Here is a 25651-nt window from a genome sequence, read left to right on the forward strand (position 1 = left end):
ATCTGATTACGGACGATTGAGTGTTTGCCTGAAGCGATGAAATCGAAGTTGGGGTTTAGAGCAACTGGTGAACATGGCCGTTCATGTATTTGGCTGACAGTATTAACTTTCCAGTGCTGCTTCCAGCTGTCAGCCGCTGCTGCCACCTTTTTTTACTGGACTGCAGATGTTGGCTTGAGTTACTTCGACAGAGAGTCTAATGAAACGGTGATCAGTATGTGTGAATGTGGCAAGTTTGGAATAAACTCACCCTTGAGGTCAGCTTCTGGGTTAGCGGTGCTTCCAAATTCGGATCCTCTGGCATGCTCGAAGAACACTACTTTCACTGCAAGTCACCAGCCATGGATTGCCCTGATAAAAACTGGAAAATGCTCCTACACTAAGAAGATCAATTCGGCCCAGCGAGAAGGAGCCTCTGCTGTGGTTATTTACAATGAGGACGGGACAGGCAATGACGTTATACTTATGATGTATTCAGGTATGAAACTTTCTTTACTTGACAAAACACGTCAGTTTGTTTTGAATCAACTTTAGAAATAAATTGAGTTCTGGAGTGCCTTAATGGCACACAGCGGCTATTTGTGACAAGATAACAACTCCATAATGCATTAGATAACTGAATTAATACCAATGCTAAACAGTTTGAGATGTCGTTCTCTATTGTGTTGTAAAATGTCTCAGACGATCACGTTCTCTCACAAAACACGTGTTAGCAAAACTGAACTGTCGCCATTGTTGTAAAAACCGGAACAAGAGAGATGAACTTTTAGCTGAAAAAAATTCAGAATGCACTGTAATCAAATTTTCTTAAGACACGAATTCTTAAAGTGAGAAACAGAGGGAATTTTTCACATCAATGCTCGTGTCACGCTTCTTCAGGCACCAGAATATGAGTTATATATACAGCCAAGCCTGAAATTATTCATACCCCTGGAAAATACTGACTCAAAGTCTTTGTTAAAATGTAAATAAAAATTTAGATTGTTTTTTTTTTCCCCACAATGTTGCCTCTTGTTCATCGTCTTATTTTCTTTTGGCAGAAGTCGGTGTCATTTCCGGTCAAAAAAAAATGTTGGTTGAACAGAAGTAATTTTAAGTAAAAATTTATGGGTAATGAATAATTTCGGGCTTGACTGTGTGCTCTTCACACTAAGAAAAAACTGTTCACTGATTGGTTCTTTTTGGAACCAACAATTTTTTTTTTTTTTTTATGGAAACATTGTAAAAAAACATAGTTTTTAGGACTGTGAAATTAAATGACTGAATTAAGGGACTCAAAATGAAAATATTTCTTTGCGTTTTGGTCCTTTACTTCCACAAAACCAGACTGCATAGGTTACTTAGATATTGTGTTCGAAAACTGATTGCAATTTACATAACGAAAAATTTGTTAACATTTTCTAGATTAATTTGAGAATGTCACCAAATTTATCACATCAGTTTGATCTAAAATACATTGAGAAAGACAATAGATTCCATTCTATGCTATAAACAACAAATACATTGTTTTATTAAATCAAGGTAGATCAAATTGGGATTTTGCGAAGGAACTACATGGGGCTTTGAGTAGTTATGAAGAAATTTAATCGTACCAATGTAAAATTTAAATAAATAATTAATAATTATCATTGACTTCTGTTTTCTTCATTAGTTTCGAAAACATAGATTTCATTAAAATTTATAATGACATCGTTAGATTTGCTTTTTGCTGGGAATACTGTTCTCCTAAAAAAAACTAGATTAAAAAAAAAAAACGTAAATAAAAAATTCCTACACATACCTTAGGAATGGAATAGCAGAACATTTTGGCGGTTTTAAAATCTTGAGTTTTTTGAACCGCGGTAAAACGATTGAAAACAGTTATCGTCCCATGCCCATTTGTGAGTAGTTTTAAAGATATTCAATCTTAAAAATGTAAAATTAAAATAAATAATTGATAAAACACACAAAAATATTTACAGGAATGAACACTAACAAATCATGTGACTATCTGTGAATATGCAAATGTACTGTTAACTGACATATTAACTTTACTTATAATGTAAAGATTCATTTTAGAAAATTTGTCACCAAATTGATCACATAAATTTGATCTAAAATACATTGAGAAAGACAATAGATTCCAGTCTGTGCTATAAACAATAAATACATTGTTTTAAACTTTACATTACTTCAAGGTGGATCAACAGCATGTTTTTTTTACAATGGATGCCCTTCAAGCCGCAACCCATCTCTGGAAAACATCATTCACAAACACACTCATACACAACGGACAATTAAGCCTACCCAATTCACCTGTACCACATGTCTTTTAACTGTTCTGTTTCGACTGGGTTGATTGTTGTCGTGCGCGTACTGAAGGGGGGGGGGGGGGGGGGGTATCGCGGGGGCACTTTGGATCATTTTGGAAGGGCACTTTCTATCCAAGACTAAAAAGGGCATGTGCACTGCACAGGTTGAGCCCTATGTGTGCACGTGCCTGAATAGTGTTGTCTTGGTACTGAAATTTAAAAATTGTAATTTCCTGCTAACATTTAGGTGCCGTTGACCATGTCTTAAACACAGCTGATTTGCCATAGTATTCACCAGTGCTCAACAGAGACGACTGTGATTGGCCGTGAAGGTCATCAGTTCACCACTCTTCACCTAGAGCAAACCCAATTACAGGGACACTGGATCGATTTAAAGCCGCGAGGATCGGTCAAGTCATCTGCAGGTCGCTCCTCTGTGTTTGCACGTGGTAAACATTAGTGAAGTGCAGTGAACTGATTTTTTTTGTAAATTTCAGTACCGAAATTCAGTTAAGTTTGATAAATGGCTTCTAAAATGTGAAAGTGTTAGCTAACTAGTGCCATTTCCCTTAACTTAGCTGAATATTAGGTCCGACATCTCTTTATATTTTAACTCTCCATTCAGAACAGACCTTCAGGTCTCTCGAAATCTGTGAAATGATAAATGTGTGTCACCTTCTCTTCGCTGACAACATATACAGTCAGGTAAACAATAATACACCATCGCAGATATTTGTTGTCTGAGCAAAATGAAAAACATTTGTTTGGTCATGTAAATGTAGATGTATAGTGGATCTGACAAACTATTATGTTGAACGTAGGCATGGGACGATAACCGGTTTTAAGGTATACCGGGTTTTGAAAAGTCAAGGTTTTAATAAACGTTAAAAAGTTCAGTTATACCGTTCCTAGGGTATTTGTAAGTTTGTTTATTTGTGTTTTTTATGACTATTTTAAGTTTCTTTTAGGGCAACATTAAAAAAGGACCCTCCACATCCCAAGTTACTGGTCAGTCCATGATTCAGGAAACATCAGAAAAAGAAATCTTGAATAAACCAACATCCAGCATGCTGTAGAGCTGAATAGAGCAGAGACTTGCTTTATATCCAAAGTAAAGAAAGATACCCAAAGTTACCTTTTCAAGTTGAAAATAAATCTATGTTTTTGAAACTAATTGAGACAGCAGAAGTCCAGACTTATTTAAATTATTTAGCCTGACATTTATTGTTTCAAAATATTTTAAATATAAAAAAATAAACCATGTTTAAGGGGGGAAAACGTTTTTAACCCAGACATTTAAAAATAACTTATTTTTAGAGCAATAATTACAATACCGTTATATTGTGGAACCGTGATATTTTTACCTAAGATTATCATAACGTCAGAATCTTATACCAGCTCATGCCTAGTTGAACGGCAGAGGTTTTTGTGGCTATTAGTTAATCTGGGTTTTGTGGAAACATTTGTATGTCAAGTTTGTGAAGTAAAAGGATAAAATAGACCACTGAAATAACCTGGCTTTTCTATTTCATTGGCATCGTTTCTTATTAAATAAATATAATTCGGCAATTATTTCAAAATGTCCAAAACTGTTGATCAGCTTTTGTTATGAAAGTATTTAAAGTCAGAATTTTTATGTCATTAACCTTGACTGTTTATTGTTTAATACGCTTATGGCCCAGTAAAACTTTATGTGAGTTGGGTTTTACCTGAGACCATCAGAATGCATTTTATGACTCACTGTAAACTTGTTCCATAACGTGTTGCACCAAACCTGGTTTTCCTGACTTTTGTGAAATTTGCATAACATGGTTTTGTAACGAGTTATTATCTAGTCTCATGGCAGCTTCTTTTTGAAAATTGAACAACAGTATTTGTTTACATACAGTTGAAGTCAGAATTATTAGCCTCCCTGAACTATTCACCCCCCTCCAATTTCTGTTTAACGGAGAGAAGATTTTTTCAGCACATTTCTAAATATAATAGTTTTAATAACTCATTTCTAATAACTGATTTATTTTATCTTTGCCATGATGACAGTAAATAATATTTTACTAGATCTTTTTCAAGACACTTCTATACAGTTTAAAGTGACATTTAAAGGCTTAAATGGGTTAATTAGGTTAAATAGGCAGGTTAGGGTAATTAGGCAAGTTATTGTACAACGTTAGTTTGTTTTGTAGACTATCGGGGAAAAAAATTGCTTAAAGGGGCTAATAATTTTGACCTTAAAATGTTTTTAAAAAAAAATTAAAATTGCTTTTATTCAACCCAAAATAAAACAAATATTTTCTCCAGAAGAAAAAATATTATTAGACATACTGTGAGAATTTCCTTACTCTGTTAGACATAATTTAGGAAATTTTTAAAAAGGAAAAAAAATCAAAGGGGGACTAATAATTCTGACCAAAATATGTTTTGACCTATCAATGCATTTTAGCTGTAAATATAACCCAAGTTGCCCTGCTGATGAAGAATCACTGCAGCAATATATAAATCTGCACATCACATTTTTAAATAAAGTTTTCATTTGCTGTTATGTTCATCCCTTAAATCAACAATCATGGCTAATATACTATTTTATTTCAACAGGTGCTGATGATCTAGTTGCTATCAATATTGGCAATATTTTAGGCACACAGATTGCTTACCTGATCAACAATGGTTTGGATGTTAATATGACGATTAATGTAGCCACTCCAACTGGCGTGTGGAAGGGTACATGGGCATATGTGCTGTCTTTCACTTTCATTGGAATAACAGCCGTCACGATGTTCTACTTTGCATTCCTGTTTATGAAACGCATGTACATAAACCGACAACTTCGTAGGCAACAGGTAAAAGTTCACTTAAGCACTCTCAAACGTTTATCGTCTAATATAACATTAAATATTTGTCTTATTTTCTACAGTAAGAAATCTCATAAGTGATATTTTAATATTTATTCTGTTCTGTCATTCATTTCTGTGCAGATGGAGATAAAAAGAGAGACTGAAAAGGCAATTGGAAAGTTAGAAGTGCGGACTCTACGGACAAATGACCCGGTATACAGCTATTACAAAACAACAATAAAAGAACAAAGAAATAGCTCTTAAAAAATAAAAAATAAAAGCTTGCTTTATTTACTCAGATATAGATAACTTGACCTTTAGCTGAACTCGTGTTTCTTATTGATTCATAAAATGGGTGCTGTCATGGTGCACCTTAGATACTTTAGTAAACAAACACTAAAACATAAGACTGAAACTTAGTCAGTAAACATTTTAAACTGAAATAAAATAAAAAAAATGCACACTAATTGAAAACTAAAAGTAACTGAAACTAACAACAATCACCAAAAGACTAATTGAAATAAAATAATAATTAGCAAATTGAATTCATTCATTTTCTTTCTGGCTAAGTCCCTTTATCAATCTGGGGTCACCACAGCAGAATGAACCGTCAACTTATCCAGCATATGCTTTACCAACGGATGCCCTTCCAGTGGCAACCCATTGCTGGGAAACACCCATACGCTCTCATTCACACACATACACTAAGGAAAATTTTGCTTATCAAATTCACCTAAAGCGCATGTCTTTGGACTTGTGAGGGAAACTTGAGCACTCTGAGGAAACCCACGCAAACACGGGGAGAACATGCAAACTCCACACAGAAATGCCAACTGAGCCAGCCGAGGCTTGCATCAGTAACCTTCTTGCTGTGAGGCGAGAGTGCTGCCCACTGCACCACCACGCTGCCCTGCAAAATGAATAATTAAATTAAAATTATTAACATGTATGATTTGACCAGCCTGATCTCACGAGAAAACGTAAGTATTTTACGTTTTGCCAGTTTAGTGGCTAATTCGTACAAATTCGTACGAGTTCAGTCGTACGAAATGGTACGATTTTAAAAAGGAGGCGTGGCACCTGACCCCACCCCTAACCCCAACCATCATTGGGGGATAAGCAAATCGTACTAAATTGTACGAATTAGATCGTACGAATTCATACGAATTAGCCACTAAATGGAAAAGTTACGAATTGCCGTGAAATTGTGTTGGATTTGACCTGTGGCTGTTTAGAGAAGAACATGTAAATGGCACTTTTACCATAAAACAGACAAGACCTGTTAAAGTCGGCAAGAAACAGAAGTTAAGAAATATTGAGGGTGGTGAGAGCGTTGGTTATTCGCTATCAACACCCAGCAAAAAGCGTTTGTGTTTAATAGACATCTAAAAGACATCTAAACGTAGACAGCTTGGCTAAAACAAGGCTAATCTTGGGCTGTCAGTGAAAATCTAATAGATATTTAAGGATTGCCCAAAACTAGACTAGTCATCAAATAGACAGATTAGACAGACTTTATATGTGTAGTCATTAATTTCTGTTTAGATGAAGTTAGTTTTTTGCTTATTCTTAGAGATCTTTAAGATTTTCACATACTGCCCAAGTTTACCCTGGTTTTAGTCAAGATGACTGTTTTTTTGACCTCTATTGTGAATTTCATACGCTTGACATTATCCTGAATTTAGAAAAACTAATTATATAAAAACGAAATGGAAATATGTTCAGAAAATAAAAACTAAGCTAAAACTAACAAAACCATTAATGAAACAAACTGAAACTTACACTAGCTGGCCTCTATAACACTCACCCCCCCCTAATCTCACTCCCATCCGGGTCACGGCACCAATATATGGCACCCTCTCTGAGCTGGGATTGAACCAGTGACTTTCCGCATAGGAGTCAGCTGCAAGGAGGCTTGAGACCATGGCCTCTAGCGTCTGTTGCTAGAGCACCTTTTACAGGTCAGAGGACTGATGTTTTACCTGCACAGCACTTCACTAGCTGGCCTCCATTACACTTACCCCCTTTAACCTCACTCCCATCCGGGTCACGGCACCAATATAACCCCCCTGTTCTTACATCACCCAACCCGCTCTGAGCTGTGATTCAACCAGTGACTTTCCACATGGGAGTCGGTTGCACTAACAAGGAGGCTAAAGACCATGGACTCTAGCGTCTGTCACTAGAGCACCTTTTAGAGGTGAGAGGACTGAGGTTTCACCTGCACATCACTTCAATATCAGGCCTTCGTTACAAAAGGACACTGTTTGTTTTCAGAAAATAGAGATGGGAAAGAGGTTGGCGGGTGATGGGGGTTGGGTTGTTTGTTTGTTTTTACATGAAAAAAAAGTGTTTCTATAGATGATTTGTCAAGACCACTCAGCATTGCATGATGTTTAGAAGTTGTCCTGTGGAGGAGGAGGAGGTCCTGGTTTTGATCACAAGGTTTCAGGTGATTCCGGAAACATGGGTTTTTAGTTGTCGTTTGAAGACTACCCATGAATCCACAGTCTGTGTAAGAATGGGAAGACCATTCCACCACTGTGGAACATTGAATGAAAATGTTTTGGAAAGTCATTATTGCCTTTCGGTGATGGTACCACAAGGTGATGCTCATTCCCTGAAAGGAGGCTCCTGGAATGGAGACCTTCAGGAGCAGGTGGTAAGAAAGTGTGGTGCCAGTGGCTGTTCTGTAAGCAAGCTTCAATGATTTGAACTTGATACAAGCCTCTACTGGTAACTAATGCAGAGAGATAAGAGAGGTGTTACATGAATTATCTTGGGCTTAATAAAGACCAGGCAAGCTGGAGCATTCTAGATCATTTGTAGAGGTTTAAGGGTGCAAGATTGTAGTACAGCTAGAAATAGCATTTCTGTAGTCCAGACATGAAAAAGAGCTGTCACTTAAATATGTGCAGCATGACCTGTTAGGAAGAATTTGATTTTTCTGATGTTAAAAAGTGCAAACCTCCATGATCCAGCTGTGTTGGCAATTTGCTCTTTGACAGCTGATCATCCAGGATTACCACAAGATTCCTTACTGAATTGCATGGGGTAAAACTAGATGAAGGGAAAACAAGAAGTTCATTTTTGGCAACATTGAGCTAAAGGTGATAGGTCTTTCATCCAAGTCCAGATATATTGAAAGTAATGCTTAAGTGATCTGAAGTGAGCAATGGTTTAACTGTGACTTTACCAGAATTGCAATGTCTTGTCTAGATAAGATTTGTGTGTGATTGTGGTGGTAAGCTGCTTGAGGCTGAATAAAATTATGAGAGAATGGAAATCTGTAGCATAAGGTTTGTACAAGTGAATGCTGAAGTTATCTAATACTGTAACTTATAAAAGAAACAGCCAATTCTTCAGTAAATGCACCTAACTGACCAGAAGGATGGTAAATGAGCAGAAAGTCAAATTTAGCAAGAGAAGTGATACAGACTGACTGGTATTTAATATTATTGATAAAGTGAGTACAAATGGAGTATTTCCAATTATTCTCAGTATATTCCTCATTCATTAGAAATGAGAAACCCAGTCTTTCCTCCCCTTCCAATCAGGCGGGCAGTGTGGGTGAATGCAAAGTTTTTAGAGAGAGCAATTGCAGTAGGAGTCCTAGAGACGAATCCAGGTCTCAGACAAGGACAGGATGTTAAGATTAGATTATGATGCAAATGCTGGGATAAAGTCTGCTTTGTTGACAACTGACTGACAATTCCACAGACCATAAGGAAATGTGTATAGGGTGTAAGTTGTTGATGTTTCAGTGGCATCTGCGTGTGTTGTGTGTGCATGGAATTGTAATGACAGGAATGTTCTGCAAGCACATAGTGTGAAAAGTAAATGGAAAAGCCTACTAGTGTTGTGGTGGTATCCCTGATCGGTGTAGTCATGTAAGCCAAGTCAGTACCCTTTTCCCTTGTTGGTCTTCACACGATTATTGCTTTCGATGACATGGTAAGCGTTTACACCCAGGTTTATATACAGCTACTCATGCTCCACTGAACTGAATGAAACTGTGCTCAACTGTTCATTAACTGCCCAACAAAGCCTCCAGCTCACGAATGCAGTGAATTGAAATCAAAGCTGCTAAGAGCCCTATCATACACCCGGCTCAATAAGTCGCAAGACGTGTTTGGCATGATTTGTTGCTATCATCAGACCAGGGCAATGTTCACATTTTGCGGCATGTTGTTTAAATAGCAAATCCATTTGCACCACTTTTTGGACTCATGGGTGTTCCAGTCTAAAAAAGAGGTGTGTGAAGGCGCATTGTTGATGAGTTGCTATTCTTAGGAACTGAAATAGACTGTGCCATTGACAAACTAAAACCTGGTCTAAGTCTAAAGTATTATTTTCTACATAAATATAAAAAACAACTACCTCCATGCCTTCTACATGTTGGGGGCTTTTTTAAATTTATGATAATTTGCATTTTTTTAATGTTATTATTAAGATTAGAAGTATTTATTATATGCATATTTATATTTGTTTAATAAAAGTTTTTGGATATAACTTTTTTGACCACACTCCGTAATTATTCTTCATTTATTCGTTTGGTGGAAATTAGAACTGAATTTAGAAATAGTTTTGCTTAACAAACTAAATTAAATATGTAGGCTAATGGATGTTTTCAGTGGAGTGTGTACAACACCGTTTCGTTATCCACAAAAGTAAAGGAGTAAAGTAAAGAGTAGAGGTAAACAAAAGAGAAAGTAAATAGGCAGAATGGAGGAGGCTCATTCTTTATCCTCGAGCTGCAGATTGTCTGTTTAACTATTTTTTCACTAGTGAAGCGTTCAGTTTATCCTCTCATAAAGTCCACTATGTAAATAGCAAATGCGCCATGGCGTGACGCAACAGACTTTTAAAGACACCAATAACTCAATATAAGAATAAGCACAACCCATGCGCCAGGGTGCAAAATGTATATTTCAGTCCTTAAAATAACAAAAGTAGTTTCGGACACACCCTTAATGCTTTTGCCATGCGCTTTACAATTTGCGCCCTTTTTTTTACTGAGCGTAAAAACAAACATATTCCTGTGAAATTCAGTCTATGTCCAGTCTCTAAAGAACTTTTGACTGATTTTGACCCGACCAGCATACTTGTTTAAGCATTTGAACAGAAAGCATTCTACAACAATACTCGTCACCAAGGAGGACACCGGCGCCCAAAAGCATGATGGCCCAACTCAGCCTGAACAGGCTAAATAGTGTTTTTGTGCACAATCTGGAGTGAAGGTGTCTTCTGAACGTGAAGAGAAGCATAACTGCTTGGGGCAGTTCACATATCTCATCTTTTGCACATATTAGTAGTGCACATTGCACGCGCTCGCATTTCCCAGGTGTACCAGTTGAAAACCATGAGTCGCATGACAAGAACTGACCAATCAGCTTCTTACTTTGTAAGGAATATTAGGGGTGTAAAAATTAATTGTTTCTTCTGTATCAAGACAATTCGGTATCGATTCAGTAATAATCATAACCGGTTATTATGTACTGACGTCATTTATCTCCTATGCGCTCTGTCGCGAGGGAGGTGAGCGCCGGTATTTACAACACTCAGCCAACTCAGGGCCGGCCCGTAGCATAGGCTCCATAGGCAAATGCTAAGGGTGTGCATATCCAGTGGGGCGCCAGAAATGAGCGCGCTTCAGTTAGTTTTGTTTTCGATTTTCCTGACACACATTTAGTTATAGACGGCAATAACTCAAAAATCTCTTACCCTAAAAAGATCTAAAGTGTGTTTCCTACAGAAAGACAAAGCTGGTTATGTTTCACAGCTGTCTTTCTTTTTTTTCATCTGCGTTTACTTTAGCCGGCAGAGCTCGCGCTGACAGGAGCTCTCAGTAAGGGACCGTCGGAAAAGTGCTTATTTTTTTTCGTTTTTCTGCTCCGCTCAGTTGCAAGGGCTTAAGTGTGTGTGTTTGTGTGTGTGTGTGTGTGTGTGTGTGCGTGCATGTGTTTGTTTGATGCTGTCTATGTTTGTGAATGTGTTTGAATGATAGACAGTGTGGTGCTGTGTGTCTGTGTGTTTATACAGACAGCATGTTATAGCCTCCCCCCTAAAATATAACACTGTATATGGAAAGCATCGTCAATGCACCGTGATGCACCGAGATATCGAATTGAACCGAATCGATGGCATGATAATCGTAACCGAACCGAACCGTGAGACCAGTATAGGTTCACACCTCTAAGGAATATACACACTTCGGTAGACTAATTACCTCAGACAAACACAGAACACCCAAACACTGCTGTGCTTTTTCATACTATGGATGTCAGTGGTTTCGTGTATCCAGTTTTCTAGTCTTTCGAATATCTTAAGCTGCTATGATTAACTCATTGTAATATTTTTCAGTGAATATTAAACTACTGAAAGAGCTGCAGTTTATTTTGTATTTTCAGGGGTAAAATTTATATGTTTAAAAAGTAACTTCAAAGTAATTAGTAATTGATTATTTTTACATGAAGTAATTAGTAATGTGATCAAATTACATTTTTCGAGTAGTAATCAGTAATTTGTAATGAATTACTTTTTAAAAGTAACTGACGCAACACTGTGAGGTTCAGATCTAGCCATATTACCAAAATGTATTGTATACACACCCCCCAGTTGAAGGGGGGGGTGTACACATAGATATACACATATACACATATGTCTATAATCGGGAGTTTTCCTGGATGTTAGTATGCATTTTTTTTTAATGATGAAAATTTTTATTTGACATCACTTTTCTACATTGATGGATCACTTATCGCACAGGCATTCCTGACAAAAAGCTTGTGTTTGTGTGTATGAAAATGTACTATTCACTCTCCCTGTTAAATTTGATCTAATCGTGTGCTGAAATACACCTCCTCTCCTGCTTTCACTTCTCATACTGACGGAGGGAGCGATTTGTTTGTGAATGAATCTCCGTTATGAACGACTTGTTCACTAGCCGACAATAGTTTCTGGCACCACAGTATCTCTTTGTCATATTTCTTTTGCATTGTTTGCTGATTTATTCAACAAGCCTAGCATAAACCGAGTGTTTAGTGCGAGTTAGTGCTGCTTTGCCTTATGGTGAATGCAGACTATAGCTATTATTATCAATAACGTGACATGTATAGCACAAATTTCAAAACATACAAAAACGTAAAAAACTTAATCCTATGAAATGTTCTGCCTTTGTGCTTTGTTTTCTTTGTTTGCTCGTTACTTCACCCGTAGACAGCGCTTAAGTCCAGCATCTTCACGTAATAACACTGTCTTGACTAGTGCGGTTGAATGACATTTGTCCTGGGAGCACTGTACCAATGTGGCGGCGCTATAGACGCATGCTCAGGGTCCCTATGCGATATCTAGTGTATATATCTATGTCACAAATTGAGGAGCGGGGAAAGGAGGCGGAGTGGCGTGACAACGCGGGGAATCCTTCACAAACTGAGGAGCGATCACAAACCGAAAGTGGCAAGAGCGTCAAAGTAGCCAGAAGTCATTCATTTTTTAACGAGAACCGGCGGCGAGAAACAGCGGCGCGTCTTCATTGGCTATGACGCGGTTCGGCGGCAAGCAATCAGAATGAAGTAGTCCACCGCCTGAGCGGAGTTCAGAGAACACAGACCTGTAAACTTTGGTTCCGACCACAGTTGTTCCCAAGAGTTTGATTATTGCGGTTCCTGGATTTTCAATTATTAAAAATCGCGACGACGTTGGGCCCCCTAATCACGCAGGGCCCCCCCGCGGTGGTTGCCCTGCGGGCCCGTCCGCTACGCCACTGCCTCTATATGATTTTGAATTCAGTATTCTACTGAAGAAAGGGATGTATATCATGGATGGCCTGAAAGTTAATTAATTATTTGCTGATTTAACAAAAAAAAAAAAAATGGTAGGAAAACTATAGCTTTAAGAGAGCATTTCAGCTTAAGTGAGTTTTAAAGATGAATTTTGAGTTGAATTAAAAGTACAATGTCTGTGTGTTTTAAAGGAGGTTGATTCAGATGACACTGGCTGTGTGGTTTGCACTGACTCTTACCAACGTGGTGAACAAGTCACAGTTTTACCCTGCAGGTGCAGTATAAAGTTAACATATGATTTCGGTTAAACATTACTTTAGTACAGTAACAGTATAAATTATTTAAATAGACTGTCTTCATTCTAACACAACATGTATACTGTATGTTACATGTTGTTAAATCACAGAGGTAAATCAAAATCCCTTTAAGCCAAGAAAATTAACCTGGCAGCAATCTATGAAATTCTTCTTATCTCTTTGAATGGGGAAGCATCAAATTCTCCAAAACTGCTTGCCAAGCTTATAATTAAATTTCATATTTGGCATTACTAATGACATTTAACAACAGCTGTCTCTTAAATTTAGTTTCAAAACATTAGAATCAAGACAACAAAAGGTTTTTTTGGCTGTTTCTGAAGGACATGGTCAGACATCATCATGTCAATCAAACGATTTAGCCAAACAATAACTTACATGTGACAATCATCCTCCGAATAAGACCCTGTCTGTTTACGCCGGTCTTCTGAAGTAATTTCCAACTTATTCCTGATCCAAATCTTCTCCCAAAATGACGAGTGAAGTGGTTGCTGTCATGTGATTTGCATTTGAATGGTGGAGGCGGGAATTGGTCAGACAGGACACACTTTACTTCACATTCGTTTTATACAGATTACAAACCCTACTAAAAAAAACAGCTTAAACCAGCCTATGGTTATGACCAGCTAAAACCAGCTTGACCAGCCTAGCCAGGCTGGAAGCCCAGCTAATACCAGCTATGTCCAGCTTAAACCAGGCTGGTCAAGCTGGTTTTAGCTGGATTTAGCTGGTCAAGACCAGGCTGGAAATGGCTGGAAACCAGCCTGAAAATGGCCAAAACCCCTCTAAAACCAGGCTGGTTACCAGCTTAGGCTGGTTTAAGCTGGATTTTTCAGCAGGGAAGCCATAGAACATTTGTTTTCAAGTGTCGTTGGTTCTTTTAAAAGCAGAGATTGTAAGCTTTATGTGAATATATTTCTCATAAATGTCAGGCAAGTATTCGCTGAGATTCTGTCATTTTTGACGATGCCAGACATAACATTAAAGCTACAGTCGTCTGGATAAAGCTCCTCCCCTGGAGAATCATCAATAGCCTGTGCTGGCTCCTTTACTTGACCACATTAGTCCTTATTACACTTATTATTAAATTACATTTTTCCCATTCAAAACTATATGAGTTTTGATGCATTATATTTTGGTTTGCTTTTAATAAGAATAAAATTAACTCTATTCTCTCTTGTTTTCTAGGCATTTATACCATAAGAAATGTATTGAGCCATGGCTTTTGGAACACCCCACCTGTCCTATGTGCAAATATAACATCCTCAAATCCTCGGTTAGTTTGCAAGCAGATCAGCAGATGTAGTCATGAATGATATTATGTAACATGGGTTCTTTGTTTCTTTATATGTTTAGATTGAGGAGGATAGCTATGACCAGCCTTCACCATCATCATCCTCTTCTTCATCATCTTCCTCAAATGATACATTCTGTTTAGCTACAATAACATCAGCAGATCAACGCAGCACATTACAATCAAACATCCAAACTGAAGAAAGTAAGTAAAGTCTAAAAAAAAACCATTTGGTGCTTAAAATTTTTCATTCATGTTTGTGGGTATTAAAGTGATAATACCTCCAAAACTACTTTTTTTTGTTGTTGTTTACTCACCCTTACATGTTTTACTTTCTTCGGTTGGACACAAAATAAATTTTTTGAAAATTAGTAGAAACTCATAACCATTTATTTTTATAGTATTTGTTTAACCTACTATGCATGTAAGAGCCAGTTCATTCATTCATTCATTTTCTTGTCAGCTTAGTCCATTTATTAATTCAGGGTCGCCACAGTGGAATGAACCGCCAACTTATCCAGCAAGTTTTTACTCAGCGGATGCCCTTCCAGCCGCAACTCATCTCTGGGAAACATCCACACACACTCATACACCACAGACAATTTAGCCTACCCAATTCACCTGTACCGCATGTCTTTGGACTGTGGGGGAAACCTGAGCACCCGGAGGAAACCCACAAGAAGGCAGGGAGAACATGCAAACTCCACACAGAAACGCCAACTGAGGCAAGGTTCCAACCAGCAACCCAGCGACCTTCTTGCTGTGAGGCGATAGCACTACCAACTGCGCCACTGCCTCACCCTAAGAGCCAGTTATGCATAATTAATTTGTGATAATAATTTAGTTAAAATGGTTAAACATGGCGAAAGTTTAAAAAATTCATAATGATTCTATTATCTAAAATGCATAATTTAATAATTAATACAATTTAAGAACTTTAATTTTTATTTATTTATTTATTTATTTTTTCTTCCGACAGTAATACGACATGATGTCATTAGTTTGTACTTTAGGTCAGATTGCAGCTTAGGACATTGGAAGCAACACAGTTTTTTGACCGAGCTATATCAAGTCTACCCACAAAGCAAATTATCTCTGTCCCAGCTCTGGCTCACTCAGTCAGCTTTTGCTTGGCTCACATGCCACATTGAATTACGGTACATGACTGTACCAAGTCTGGCTTCCAGACAAGGGTCAAACATGGACCATATGTGGGTCAAGCGTCAGCCAAGTTTATAACCCATAACTGAGCCTGAACTGGGCCAGATATGCTGGTGTGTCATGACTGCAATGGAATTGATAAACCCATGAATCATTTCTCTTTAGGCGTGCTATAGGTGTGCTTTTTCTTTATTTGATAATAATTTAAATGTATTTTAAATGTGGGTCAAACCTACATGGCCAACAAATCAATTTTTAACATCTGTGGGACTGGGGGAAGCCGGAGCATCCGGAGTAAACTCATACAAGGAACATGCAAACTCCACACAGAAATGCCAACTGACCCAGCCGGGACTCAAATCAGCCACCTTCTTGCTGTGAGGCGATAGCGCTACCCACTGCGCCACTGTGCCGCCCTTCTTATATTAGCCCAGGGCTCCCTCCCATTGCAGGGCGAGAGGAGAGTTTGAGCTCAGGTAGATTTCGAAACTCCCCTTCCGTAGTAGCTAATGAACAGAAATGGGTTGCTCTTAAGAGATAACTACTTACTAAAAGCATGTCTATGGTGCAGATTTACATTAGTCAGTTAACTTAAGTTACAGGTTTTTGGGCAGTGGGAGAAACCGGGAAACTCACGTGAACACAGGGAGAACGTTTAACTTCTGCACAGAAACGTCTGCTTGCTTGGTTAGCACTAAAATCAGTGACGTTCTTGCTGTAAGACAACAGTGCTAACGAAGATGGCTGTGATATGGAACTTAGGGTATTTATAATGACTTAGGAAACGTCTGATTGGTGAATCATGAATTGGGTAATGAATGACCAGCTGTGTTCAATCCATAGACTGTAAAATATATGGACGTAGTGTCCGTGACGTCACCCATAGGTTTCTAAAGAGCGCAAAAGAAGCCACAAATAGGCGCGGCCAACCGTCGCCTTTTTGTTCGCGCGTCATCACACCCACGGCGGGATACCAAACAAGGGCAAAGAGGCGGAGAGTGAGCGGAGCTACAGACACGTGCTGGCATTTTGCCTGGACCTGGCTCAGACACACTGTACTTTGGGAGAACGCTTAATACTTTATCACCTGTGACTCGTTTGTGTTCTGACCACTTGTGCTTGGTTGTATACTATATCAATAAAGTGTTTAGACTTTTAAAAACACTGCTGTAATACATTGAGCCACTAAACATTGTTCTTGTGACGTTTTTCAACAGGAGGAAAACGCGAATTACTTCCAAACACTTCAGATATAGTCTGTGTTAGTTAATGTAAGACTATTGATGAAATCCAGCATAACACTGTATGACAACGCTTCAGAGGACTGTTCTAGAGCCTACAGCTAATCAATTCGTCAGATTCTGGAGTGCATTACAGCTCTAAATATAAACATAAACGATAAATGATCTTAAATAAAACAAATACATGTATAAAGATGGTATATAGTATATAACTTTACTCACATGGGAAACGGAGGCCACATGAATGGTTTGTGAGCACAATTAAGTGCACTCAGCATGCCATGCCATCTAATAATTGTAGGAAACAAGTCCAAAAGGCAGTTGACGGTGTAAAGCCACATAAAACAACACAGAAATACGATAAATATGCCAAGTTCAGTGGCTAATCTGCAGGATTCAGCTGAGGTGACGTGACGGCGACCAACGAGACCTAGCTGTCACTCAAGTGGCCACGCCCTTAATTATGCAAACCTAATATAACTTAATATAAAGGAAACGGATGAGTTCTAAAAAAATTCACCCCCCTCACAGTTGTCATGAAGGGAAATATTAGCTGTATTAACCAAAATCTTTTTTTGTATCAGGCTGTAAACCTCTTTTTTTCTGCTGTAAAGTTGGCCATTCTAACAGTGGGCTCAATTGAAATTTGCTCTATTTTGGAGCCAGGAGCAGCCACGACTAGCGGAATTTCGGATGAATTGCAATTTTAGTTACTTTCGTATTGGCTTCCTGAGGGAGAGCGGGAGGTTGACGCTTGGTTCAATCATAAGCACATGGTCCTCTTGAAATTAGCTTATAAATAAACTTCACAAAGTGTAAAATACGGTTTTGCCATCCTATCATTGTTATGCTGGAATAATCTATGCATGCCATGGTGTATAGTTATGACTTATGGTTAACCATGTTTTTTTTTTATCGACAGCAGCAGCTGGACATACATCCGACACTGTGAACTGCAACCTGGACATTCACACTCAACACATTTATGATAACCCAGGATTTGAAGAGGAACCAGAGATAATCGAGCATCAGAACATCAACCAACAACTTTAATACTAAACTGTGACATAATATATATTTGAATATTTACATATTTTGACATCTGAACAGGCACTGCACACATAGGGCTCAACCTGCCCTTTTTAGTCTGTGATATAAAGTGCCCTTCCAAAGTGAACAGAAGTGGCCCCGCGATTTACAACCACCACCACCCTGATCTTCAGTTCTTGACATGTTCTGCCCCGCTCATCAGTTCTTGACATGTTCTGCCCTGCTCTTCAATTCTGCACAAGCCCCCTGAAAGCCTCTGCATGGCATCTGAATATCTGAAACAGCAACATCTATGAAATAGAAGGACATTTAAAAGGATGAAAAATAGGAAAAACAAAATTAAGATGTGTAAAGTCAGCATGAAATGGAAGTTAAGATCGTCCTTTCCCCCTATCTTGACATACATCCAATTGAAATGGTTTCTAAAATGAGAAAAAATGTAGGGCAGTGCATGATTTTGCTCTCTGGCTACTGATTAGATCATTTGAAGATGGCTGCTCACAGCAAGCTAAGTTGCTAACAAAATGGAGGAAGCTTTAAATGCTTTTTGCACTTAGATTTTAAGGAATCACAGTCAGCTGAGCTCCCTCTGAAGCAAAAGGTTTTCAGGATAAGAAAGAGGAGCTAAGTTTTACAGATGGATTAGTATCATATACAAAGCACTGCTTCATAGAAATGAGGCATGCGCTGATAGTCCCGCCCTAAAGCCATGTGACCAGAAGTGAGAAAAGTTGTGTCAAGGAAGAAGAGAATGCTAAAGCGTATGGCGCAAAAGCATTAAGGGTGTGTCCGAATCCACTTTTGCTATTTTAAGGATGGATAAATAGGCTTTGTGCTGCGCCACATGGTCTAACAGGGTTGTACTTATTCTCTTAATGAGTTATGGGTGTGTTTTGAGAATAAACCAATCAGAGTGTCCTCTTCCATTCCCTTTAATGCCGAGTTCAGACTGCATGATTTTAGCTCCGATTTTGGCTCGGTGACACGTTTTGAGAAATTGCAGACAAATGCCTGAAATCACAGGCAAATCAGTGCTCGTGCACGTTATCTGAGGAAAAGGAAGAGATGGGGTGGAAGGGGGGATTCTTCCAAAACGAAGATAAGGCAATAGGGCGAAATCAGTCTATTTATTCTAAGCTTGAATCAATCTAATTGGATTATTACTGATTACGGATGAGAGGCCAGCTGTGATCAATCATATCACGTGCTCCTCTCAAAGTTAGCTTATAAAACTTCACTTATTGTTTATTGTGAATCAGTTTTAAAGGCCACCTACTTTGTTTTCATTTTCATAAGGGGTTTAGGCAACAGTGACAACTGTGTGAATACATCCAGTCTCTAATGGTAAAAAATAATTAATTCTGTTTTTATAATCCACATTTTTTTATAATTATTTTTAGGGGTTTTCACCGCTATTTGGATAGGACAGTGAAAATTTTACAGACAGGAAAGTGTGGGGAGCAGAGATAGGGAAAGGATTGGCAAAGGACCTTGAGCCAGGAATCGAACTCAGGTCGCCGTGAGCACCTTGGTGCTATTTGTTACTATAAATCCACATTTTAATGGACGTTTTCCATTTGTACATTTCATCAGAGGGGGAAAGCCCCCACCCATTCATGACGATTTGTCCCTCTTTAGCATTGAGAGCCATGAGTGAGAAGCTGCCGTCCGCCATTAAGGTTTTCACTTTGTACCTGCAAAAGATGGTTGGCTTGTTCGACTTCACACAGCATCACAAGAATCGGCTGCCACCTGAAAAAAGCAATGCATTCTGGTTAGACATTTAGTCCCACAATGTACTGTGAGAGCAAAACGAGAGCAGGTGCTCAGGTCAGATGCTGCAGTTGCTCAAAATTGGCTGTGAAAGACTTTCATGACAACACACTTTATTCTAATTGGTCAGAGTCTGTGACGAAAAGTATGACATGTGCTACATGGTTTAATCAGTAATTTATTTATTTATTACTCGTTTATTTATTAACCAAACTTTATCTTGAATAAATATATCAAAATATGTTCTTATTGATAAGAACAAATGTTTGAAAAAAAAACATTCTATATTAATAAAATAAAATAAAATTACATCGTCTTCATATATATATATATATATATATATATATATATATATATATATATATATATATATATATATATATGAAGACTATGTAATTTATTTTTTTCAGAGGAAAAGTTTTACAGCAAGTGAAATTTTGTAGTCCGGGCTCCTGCTTCTGTGCCTGCAAACAGCAGATCTTGCCTGTAAGTTGCAGGCTAGTGTGGGTCAGCACGAACAAACCTCATGTCAGGGACTAAGAGGCATTATAAATGCAGAGTTTTAGGATGGCCAAATAAACACAGTAGTCTCCATAGATGACCTTCTTCTGAGCCACTTGTTTTTCATTTTCAGAAATAACGTTAGTCCTTTTTTGATTCTGCCGCTATGCTGATTCATTGCCATTCCATCATCTTGGACCACCAATTCATTGGAGTTTTAAGTTAAGACGGTCGCACTTCCCCATTCCATGTTGAACTGCTCTTGGACTTTTGATGGCTTTTCTGAGGTAAAAGTGATGCATTTGTACATTATTTACAAGCTGTTAAATAACATGCAGTCAGAACAATTGAGTGATTACATGAGGTGTTTTCCATTTTATTATGTTGGACTGTTTTTTTTAACCAGTAGGATTGATGTTCACAATTTGCCATGGCACATTATAGATTGTCAAAAAAGGTTTAAATAGGCAGAATTTAAATTTAAACTGGGATTTTCGTCTGGGCTTTTTATTATTGCAAGCATAAAGGTTGTGATTATTGGGTGCCAGATGTTCTACAAATAATGTTTAGTACACTGTAAAACAATTCTGGTTGCCTTAAATTCTTAAACTGAATCAAATTAACCTTATGAGTCCATTGAACTCATGTTAAACTGACATAAATCGTAAATTGTAAATTACGCTCACGTAAATTGTAGAATTAAGTTAGAACATGATTAACTTAGTTTAATAAGTTACAATGAACTAAAAGCATATGCTTTCAGGAATAATTGATCATATATTTTTTTTTACAGCATGAAGGTGTTCAAAAAAATGTCAAATAAAGAAGAATGTATTCTTCTAACCAGAAGAGCTGTAATGTTTATTGAAACAATGGATCCAGGAAACTGTAAATTGATGTAAAACTGTTCTTGTAATAATGGAATTTAAAACTACAGTTGGCTATTTTGGGGAGAAAGCACCCCTGATCTGTAATTGATATTATACTTGTACTTATTAATGGGAAACTCTATGTTTGTATTTTTACATAAAGCTAATAAATTTACAGGTTGATTAACTAATATGTTCAAGTGAAACAAATGATCCTGCTGTTGCTATAAATACTTTATGAAGCTCTGTAAAACACTACAATTGTTATATGTTTATTTCTGTTGTACTGTAATGTGATGGTTTTGAGGATTTGCCCAGACACAAGAACTCTCTCTCTCTCTCTCTCTCTCTCTCTATATATATATATATATATATATATATATATATATATATTGCAATCACATTTACTGATCCAAAAACTAACAAAAAGTGCTCAGGGGTAACTTAGATATTGTGTCGATACTTTTTGGGCAAGGGATACATCAGAATAAACAGCAAAACCAGTCCAAGGCAGAGAGAGAGATTGAAACTGTGTAAAAAAAAAAAAAAAGTGTAGTGTACAAATAAATTCACATAAACATGCAGGTAATTACATTCAGTGCATCCGGAAAGTATTCATAGCGCTTCACTTTTTTCACATTTGTTTATATTACAGCCTTATTCCACAATGGATTAAATTCATTTATTTCCTCAGAATTCTACACACAATACCCATAATGACAATGTAAAAAAGATTTTTTGAAATTGTTGCAAATTTATTAAAAATAAAAAACCTGAAATCACATGTACATCAGTATTCACAGCCTTTGCTCAGTACTTTGTTGATGCACCTTTGGCAGCAATTACAGCCTCAAGTCTTTTTGAATATGACACCACAAGCTTGGCACACCTGTCTTGGGGAATTTTTGCCCATTCCTCTTTGCAGTACCTCTCAAGCTCTATCAGGTTGGATGGGAAACAATGGTGTAGAGGCAGTTTTTAGATCTCTCCAGAGATGTTCAATAGGATTTCAGTCTGGGCTCTGGCTGAGCCACTCAAGGACATTCACCATGGTGTGGTGAAGCAACTCCATTTATATTTTGTTGGTGTGCTTTGGGTCATTGTCAAATCGTCACTCCAGTCTGAGGTCAAGAACACTCTGAAGCAGGTTTTCTTTCAGGATGTCTCTTTACATTGCTGCATTCATCTTTCCCTCTATCCTGACTAATCTTCCAGTTCCTGCTGCTGAAAAACATCCCCACAGCAGCTGGAATGGTATCAGCCTGGTGATGAGTGGTGCCTGGTTTTCTCCAAACATAACGCCTGGCATTCACACCAAAGAGTTAAATTTTAGTCTCATCAGACGAGAGTATTTTGTTTCTAATGGTCTGAGAGTCCTTCAGGTGCCTTTTGGCAAATTCCAGGTGGTGAGTGGCTTCCGTCTGGCCACTCTACCATACAGGCCTGATTGGTGGATTGCTGCACAGATGGTTGTCCTTCTGTAAGGTTCTCCTCTCTCTACAGAAGAACACTAGAGCTCAGACAGAGTGACCATCGGGTTATTGATCACCCCCCTGACTAAGGTCCTTCTCCCCCGATCACTCAGCTTAGATGGCTGGCCAGCTCTAAATTCCAAACATCTTCCACTCATGGATGATGGAGGCCACTGTGTGGAATCGGAACTTTCAGAGCAGCAGAAATTTCTCTGTAACCTTTTTCCAGCCTTGTGCCTGGAGACAATACTGTCTCTGAGATCTACAGAAAATTCTTTGTCTTCATGCTTGGTTTGTGCTTTGACATGCACTGTCAACCCTGGGACCTTATATAGACAGGTGTATGCCTTTTCAAATCATGTCCAATCAACTGAATTTACCACAGGTGAACTCCAATTAAGCTGCTGAAACATCTCAAAAATAATCAGTGGAAACAGAATGTACCTGAGCTCAAAACACAGGCTGTGAATAATTATGTACATGTGATTTTCCAGGTTTTTTTATTTTTAATAAATTTGCAACAAGGCGATGCGGTGGCGCAGTAGGTAGTGCTGTCGCCTCACAGCAAGAAGGTCGCTGGTTCGAGCCTCAGCTGGGTTAGTTGAAGTTTGCATGTTTGTCCGTAGTGTATGTGTGTGAATGAGAGTGTATAAGTGTTTCCCAGTGATGGGTTGCAGCTGGATAGGCATCCGCTGCATAAAACATGTGCTAGATAAGTTGGCGGTTCATTCCGCTGTGGCAACCCCAGAATAACAAAAGGACTAAGCCAAAACAAAAATTAATTAATTAATTTTGATTCACTAATTTTGATTCACTATTTCATTTGTTGCCAGGTTTTTTTTTTTTTGAAAAATAAATGTTGCTAGATCAGTATGAAAAGTTGCTAAGTTGGTAGCACTGAGGCTGCCCAAACAAATGTAACAGTAGAAGCAGCGGGGAAGATGCTTAAAGTTTAGGGCGAGGATGCCCTCTGCTGACAGAATTGAGAACTTGTAGACCTATCGTGGCATTTAATTTAGTTAATAGAAGTTAAAGTCTGGATAAGTCAGTCATTTGGTTTTCTCATGAAGAAAACTGCCCTTGATATTGGCTAATTTGTTACATTTCAATAAATGTCACATAATGATGAGTTAAATTAAATGGGATGTTTTTGATCATCTAGTTGTTATATAATTGAATAGTAAGCAAAAGCACCAATTGTCATTGGAAAAAAAATAAGTTAGTATTATTTGATGTTGTATGATTATATTCAGTTAAACTATTATTATTTATCTTTTTATAAAGTTGAATATAAGATATGTCTTAATTTTATAATAACAGTTTTTTAACTCAATGACTTCACTCAGCTGTTTACAATGCAAAAATGAGGATGTCTTAAGTTTATATTTAATCTATAGAAATAATAAGCCCGTTAAATACAATTAGGTTACTGCACCTTTAATCTTTCCATCTCTGCAAAAGTGAAAGACCTTCTCCAAACAGAGTCATAGACAGACAGCTGTTCCAGACTCCAGTAGACAAAAAAGCTATTCGCTGTCATCTGCCTTTAAATATGTAGCGGACTGCAGCTCTTCAGTCCAGCTGCTGATGCTGCTGCTGTTTCGTCCTCAATGCCATGCTGAAAACATCCGACAACAAGCTTTTCTCCTGATCGTTAAAAGCTTCGGTGAGTCCCTCAGAATTATGCCATTATTAATGTTGATGTTTTCCAACAGTTTTACTGCATGTGGTCGGTGACTTTACTTCATTTTAAAGGTTATTAGGCCTAGGAAATGTAGCGTGGTATGAAAGACACTTGGGTTAAATGACACCGCGATTGCACCGTACAAGTAATATTGATATTAACAAACGAGGAATGTTGCAGTGATTGTGTTACGGGATGAATCGAGCGCACCAGCAGCAGTTCACACAGGATTCATTCTTACGTTTACCTCGAGGGACCCAACGGAATGCAACTCTTGCCTGAACTATTTTTAACTTGGCACGAGTCTGGAAATGAGCGTAGACAAAAGCATCTCTATGTGGGAACCAGCAAAGGATCACAAAGCGCAGAATGCGTTTTTATGGCGTGACAGAAGTAGACTCGATGGCATTTTTTAATTAAATCATAGACAGCAAAGTCTATGAAGGTGGGACGTGCTCTCAAGTCATAATAAACATTGTAAAGTACTTTGAGTTTATTTCTGTTTTTGTTTTTATAACTACAACAAATATGTACACCCTAAAAATGCTGGGTTATTTTGGGTAGGGCTGCACGACACACGGAAAAAAAAAAACTGACATTGCAATAGTATTATTCACTGCGATATACACTTGCCAGCTACTTCGTTGGATGTCCTCTATTGGATTGAGATCTGGTGACTGTGGAGGCCATTTGAGTACAGAATTAACATGACTTATTGTCATGTTTAAGTAACCAGTCTGAGATGATTGACGCTTTATGACATGGCGCGTTATCCTGCTGGAAGTAGCCATTAGAAGATGGGTATACTGTGGTCATAAAGGGATGGACATGGTCAAAAACAATACTCAGATAGGCTGCAGCACTGATACTATGCTCAATTGGTACTAATTGGCCCAAAGTGTGTCAAGAAAATATCCCCCACGCTGCTGCTGCTGTAGCCCATCTGCCTCAAGGTTGTACGTGTTGTGTGTTCAGAGATCCTCTTCTGCATACCTCGGTTGTAACGAGTGGTTATTTGAGTTATTGTTGTCTTTCTAGCCGCTCGAACCAGTCTGGCCATTCTCCTCTGACCTCTAGCATCAAGGCATTTGTGCCCACAGAACTGTCACTCGCTGGATAGTTTCTCTTTTCAGACCATTCTCTGTAAACACTAGAGATAGTTGTGCGTGAAAATCCTAGTAGATCAGCAGTTTCTGAAATACTCAGACCAGCCTGTCTGGCACCAACAACCATGCTACATTCAAAGACACTTTAATAACTTTTCTTTCCTATTCTGAACTGCAGAACTGCAACAGATAGGCTTGACCATGTCTACATGGCTAAATGCATCGAGTTGCTGCCATGTGATTGGCAGTTAGACAGGTGTACCTAATAATGTGGCCAGTG

The 25651-nt window shown here is 38.1% G+C and overlaps 2 protein-coding genes and 1 long non-coding RNA gene across 5 annotated transcripts in view; 2 read left to right on the forward strand and 1 right to left on the reverse strand.

The window, feature by feature from the left end:
- rnf128b (ring finger protein 128b) lies at nucleotides 1–18884 on the forward strand. 2 transcript variants are annotated; one of them, XM_021481307.3, is made up of 7 exons: nucleotides 1–478; nucleotides 4884–5128; nucleotides 5264–5335; nucleotides 13098–13180; nucleotides 14409–14496; nucleotides 14577–14718; nucleotides 17839–18884. In XM_021481307.3, exons 1-7 carry the CDS (start codon nucleotides 37–39, stop codon nucleotides 17967–17969), a joined length of 1203 nt encoding a protein of 400 aa, XP_021336982.2. In that variant the 5' UTR covers nucleotides 1–36; the 3' UTR covers nucleotides 17970–18884. The 2 variants fall into 2 exon arrangements, with proteins under 2 accessions (XP_021336982.2, XP_068069408.1); XM_068213307.2 differs by having other exon boundaries at nucleotides 17842–18884.
- Nucleotides 18738–24476, reverse strand: LOC141377686 (uncharacterized). The gene is made up of 2 exons (XR_012390225.1): nucleotides 24017–24476; nucleotides 18738–19718 (listed from the first exon to the last, which is right to left on the reverse strand). It is a non-coding gene; the product is annotated as an uncharacterized lncRNA (long non-coding RNA).
- The window catches only part of rell2 (RELT like 2), a 19139-nt gene continuing 17523 nt past the window's right edge, over nucleotides 24036–25651 (forward strand). The window contains exon 1 of one of the 2 annotated variants that reach the window (XM_005157154.6): nucleotides 24036–24247. The gene's annotated coding sequence lies outside the window, so the exon portion shown is untranslated. The remainder of the gene's footprint in view (nucleotides 24248–25651) is intronic. The other variant, XM_068213240.2, reaches the window with a different exon arrangement.

Source organism: Danio rerio, chromosome 14 (assembly GCF_049306965.1).
Source record: "Danio rerio strain Tuebingen ecotype United States chromosome 14, GRCz12tu, whole genome shotgun sequence".
In the NCBI taxonomy this organism is placed as follows: domain Eukaryota; kingdom Metazoa; phylum Chordata; class Actinopteri; order Cypriniformes; family Danionidae; genus Danio; species Danio rerio.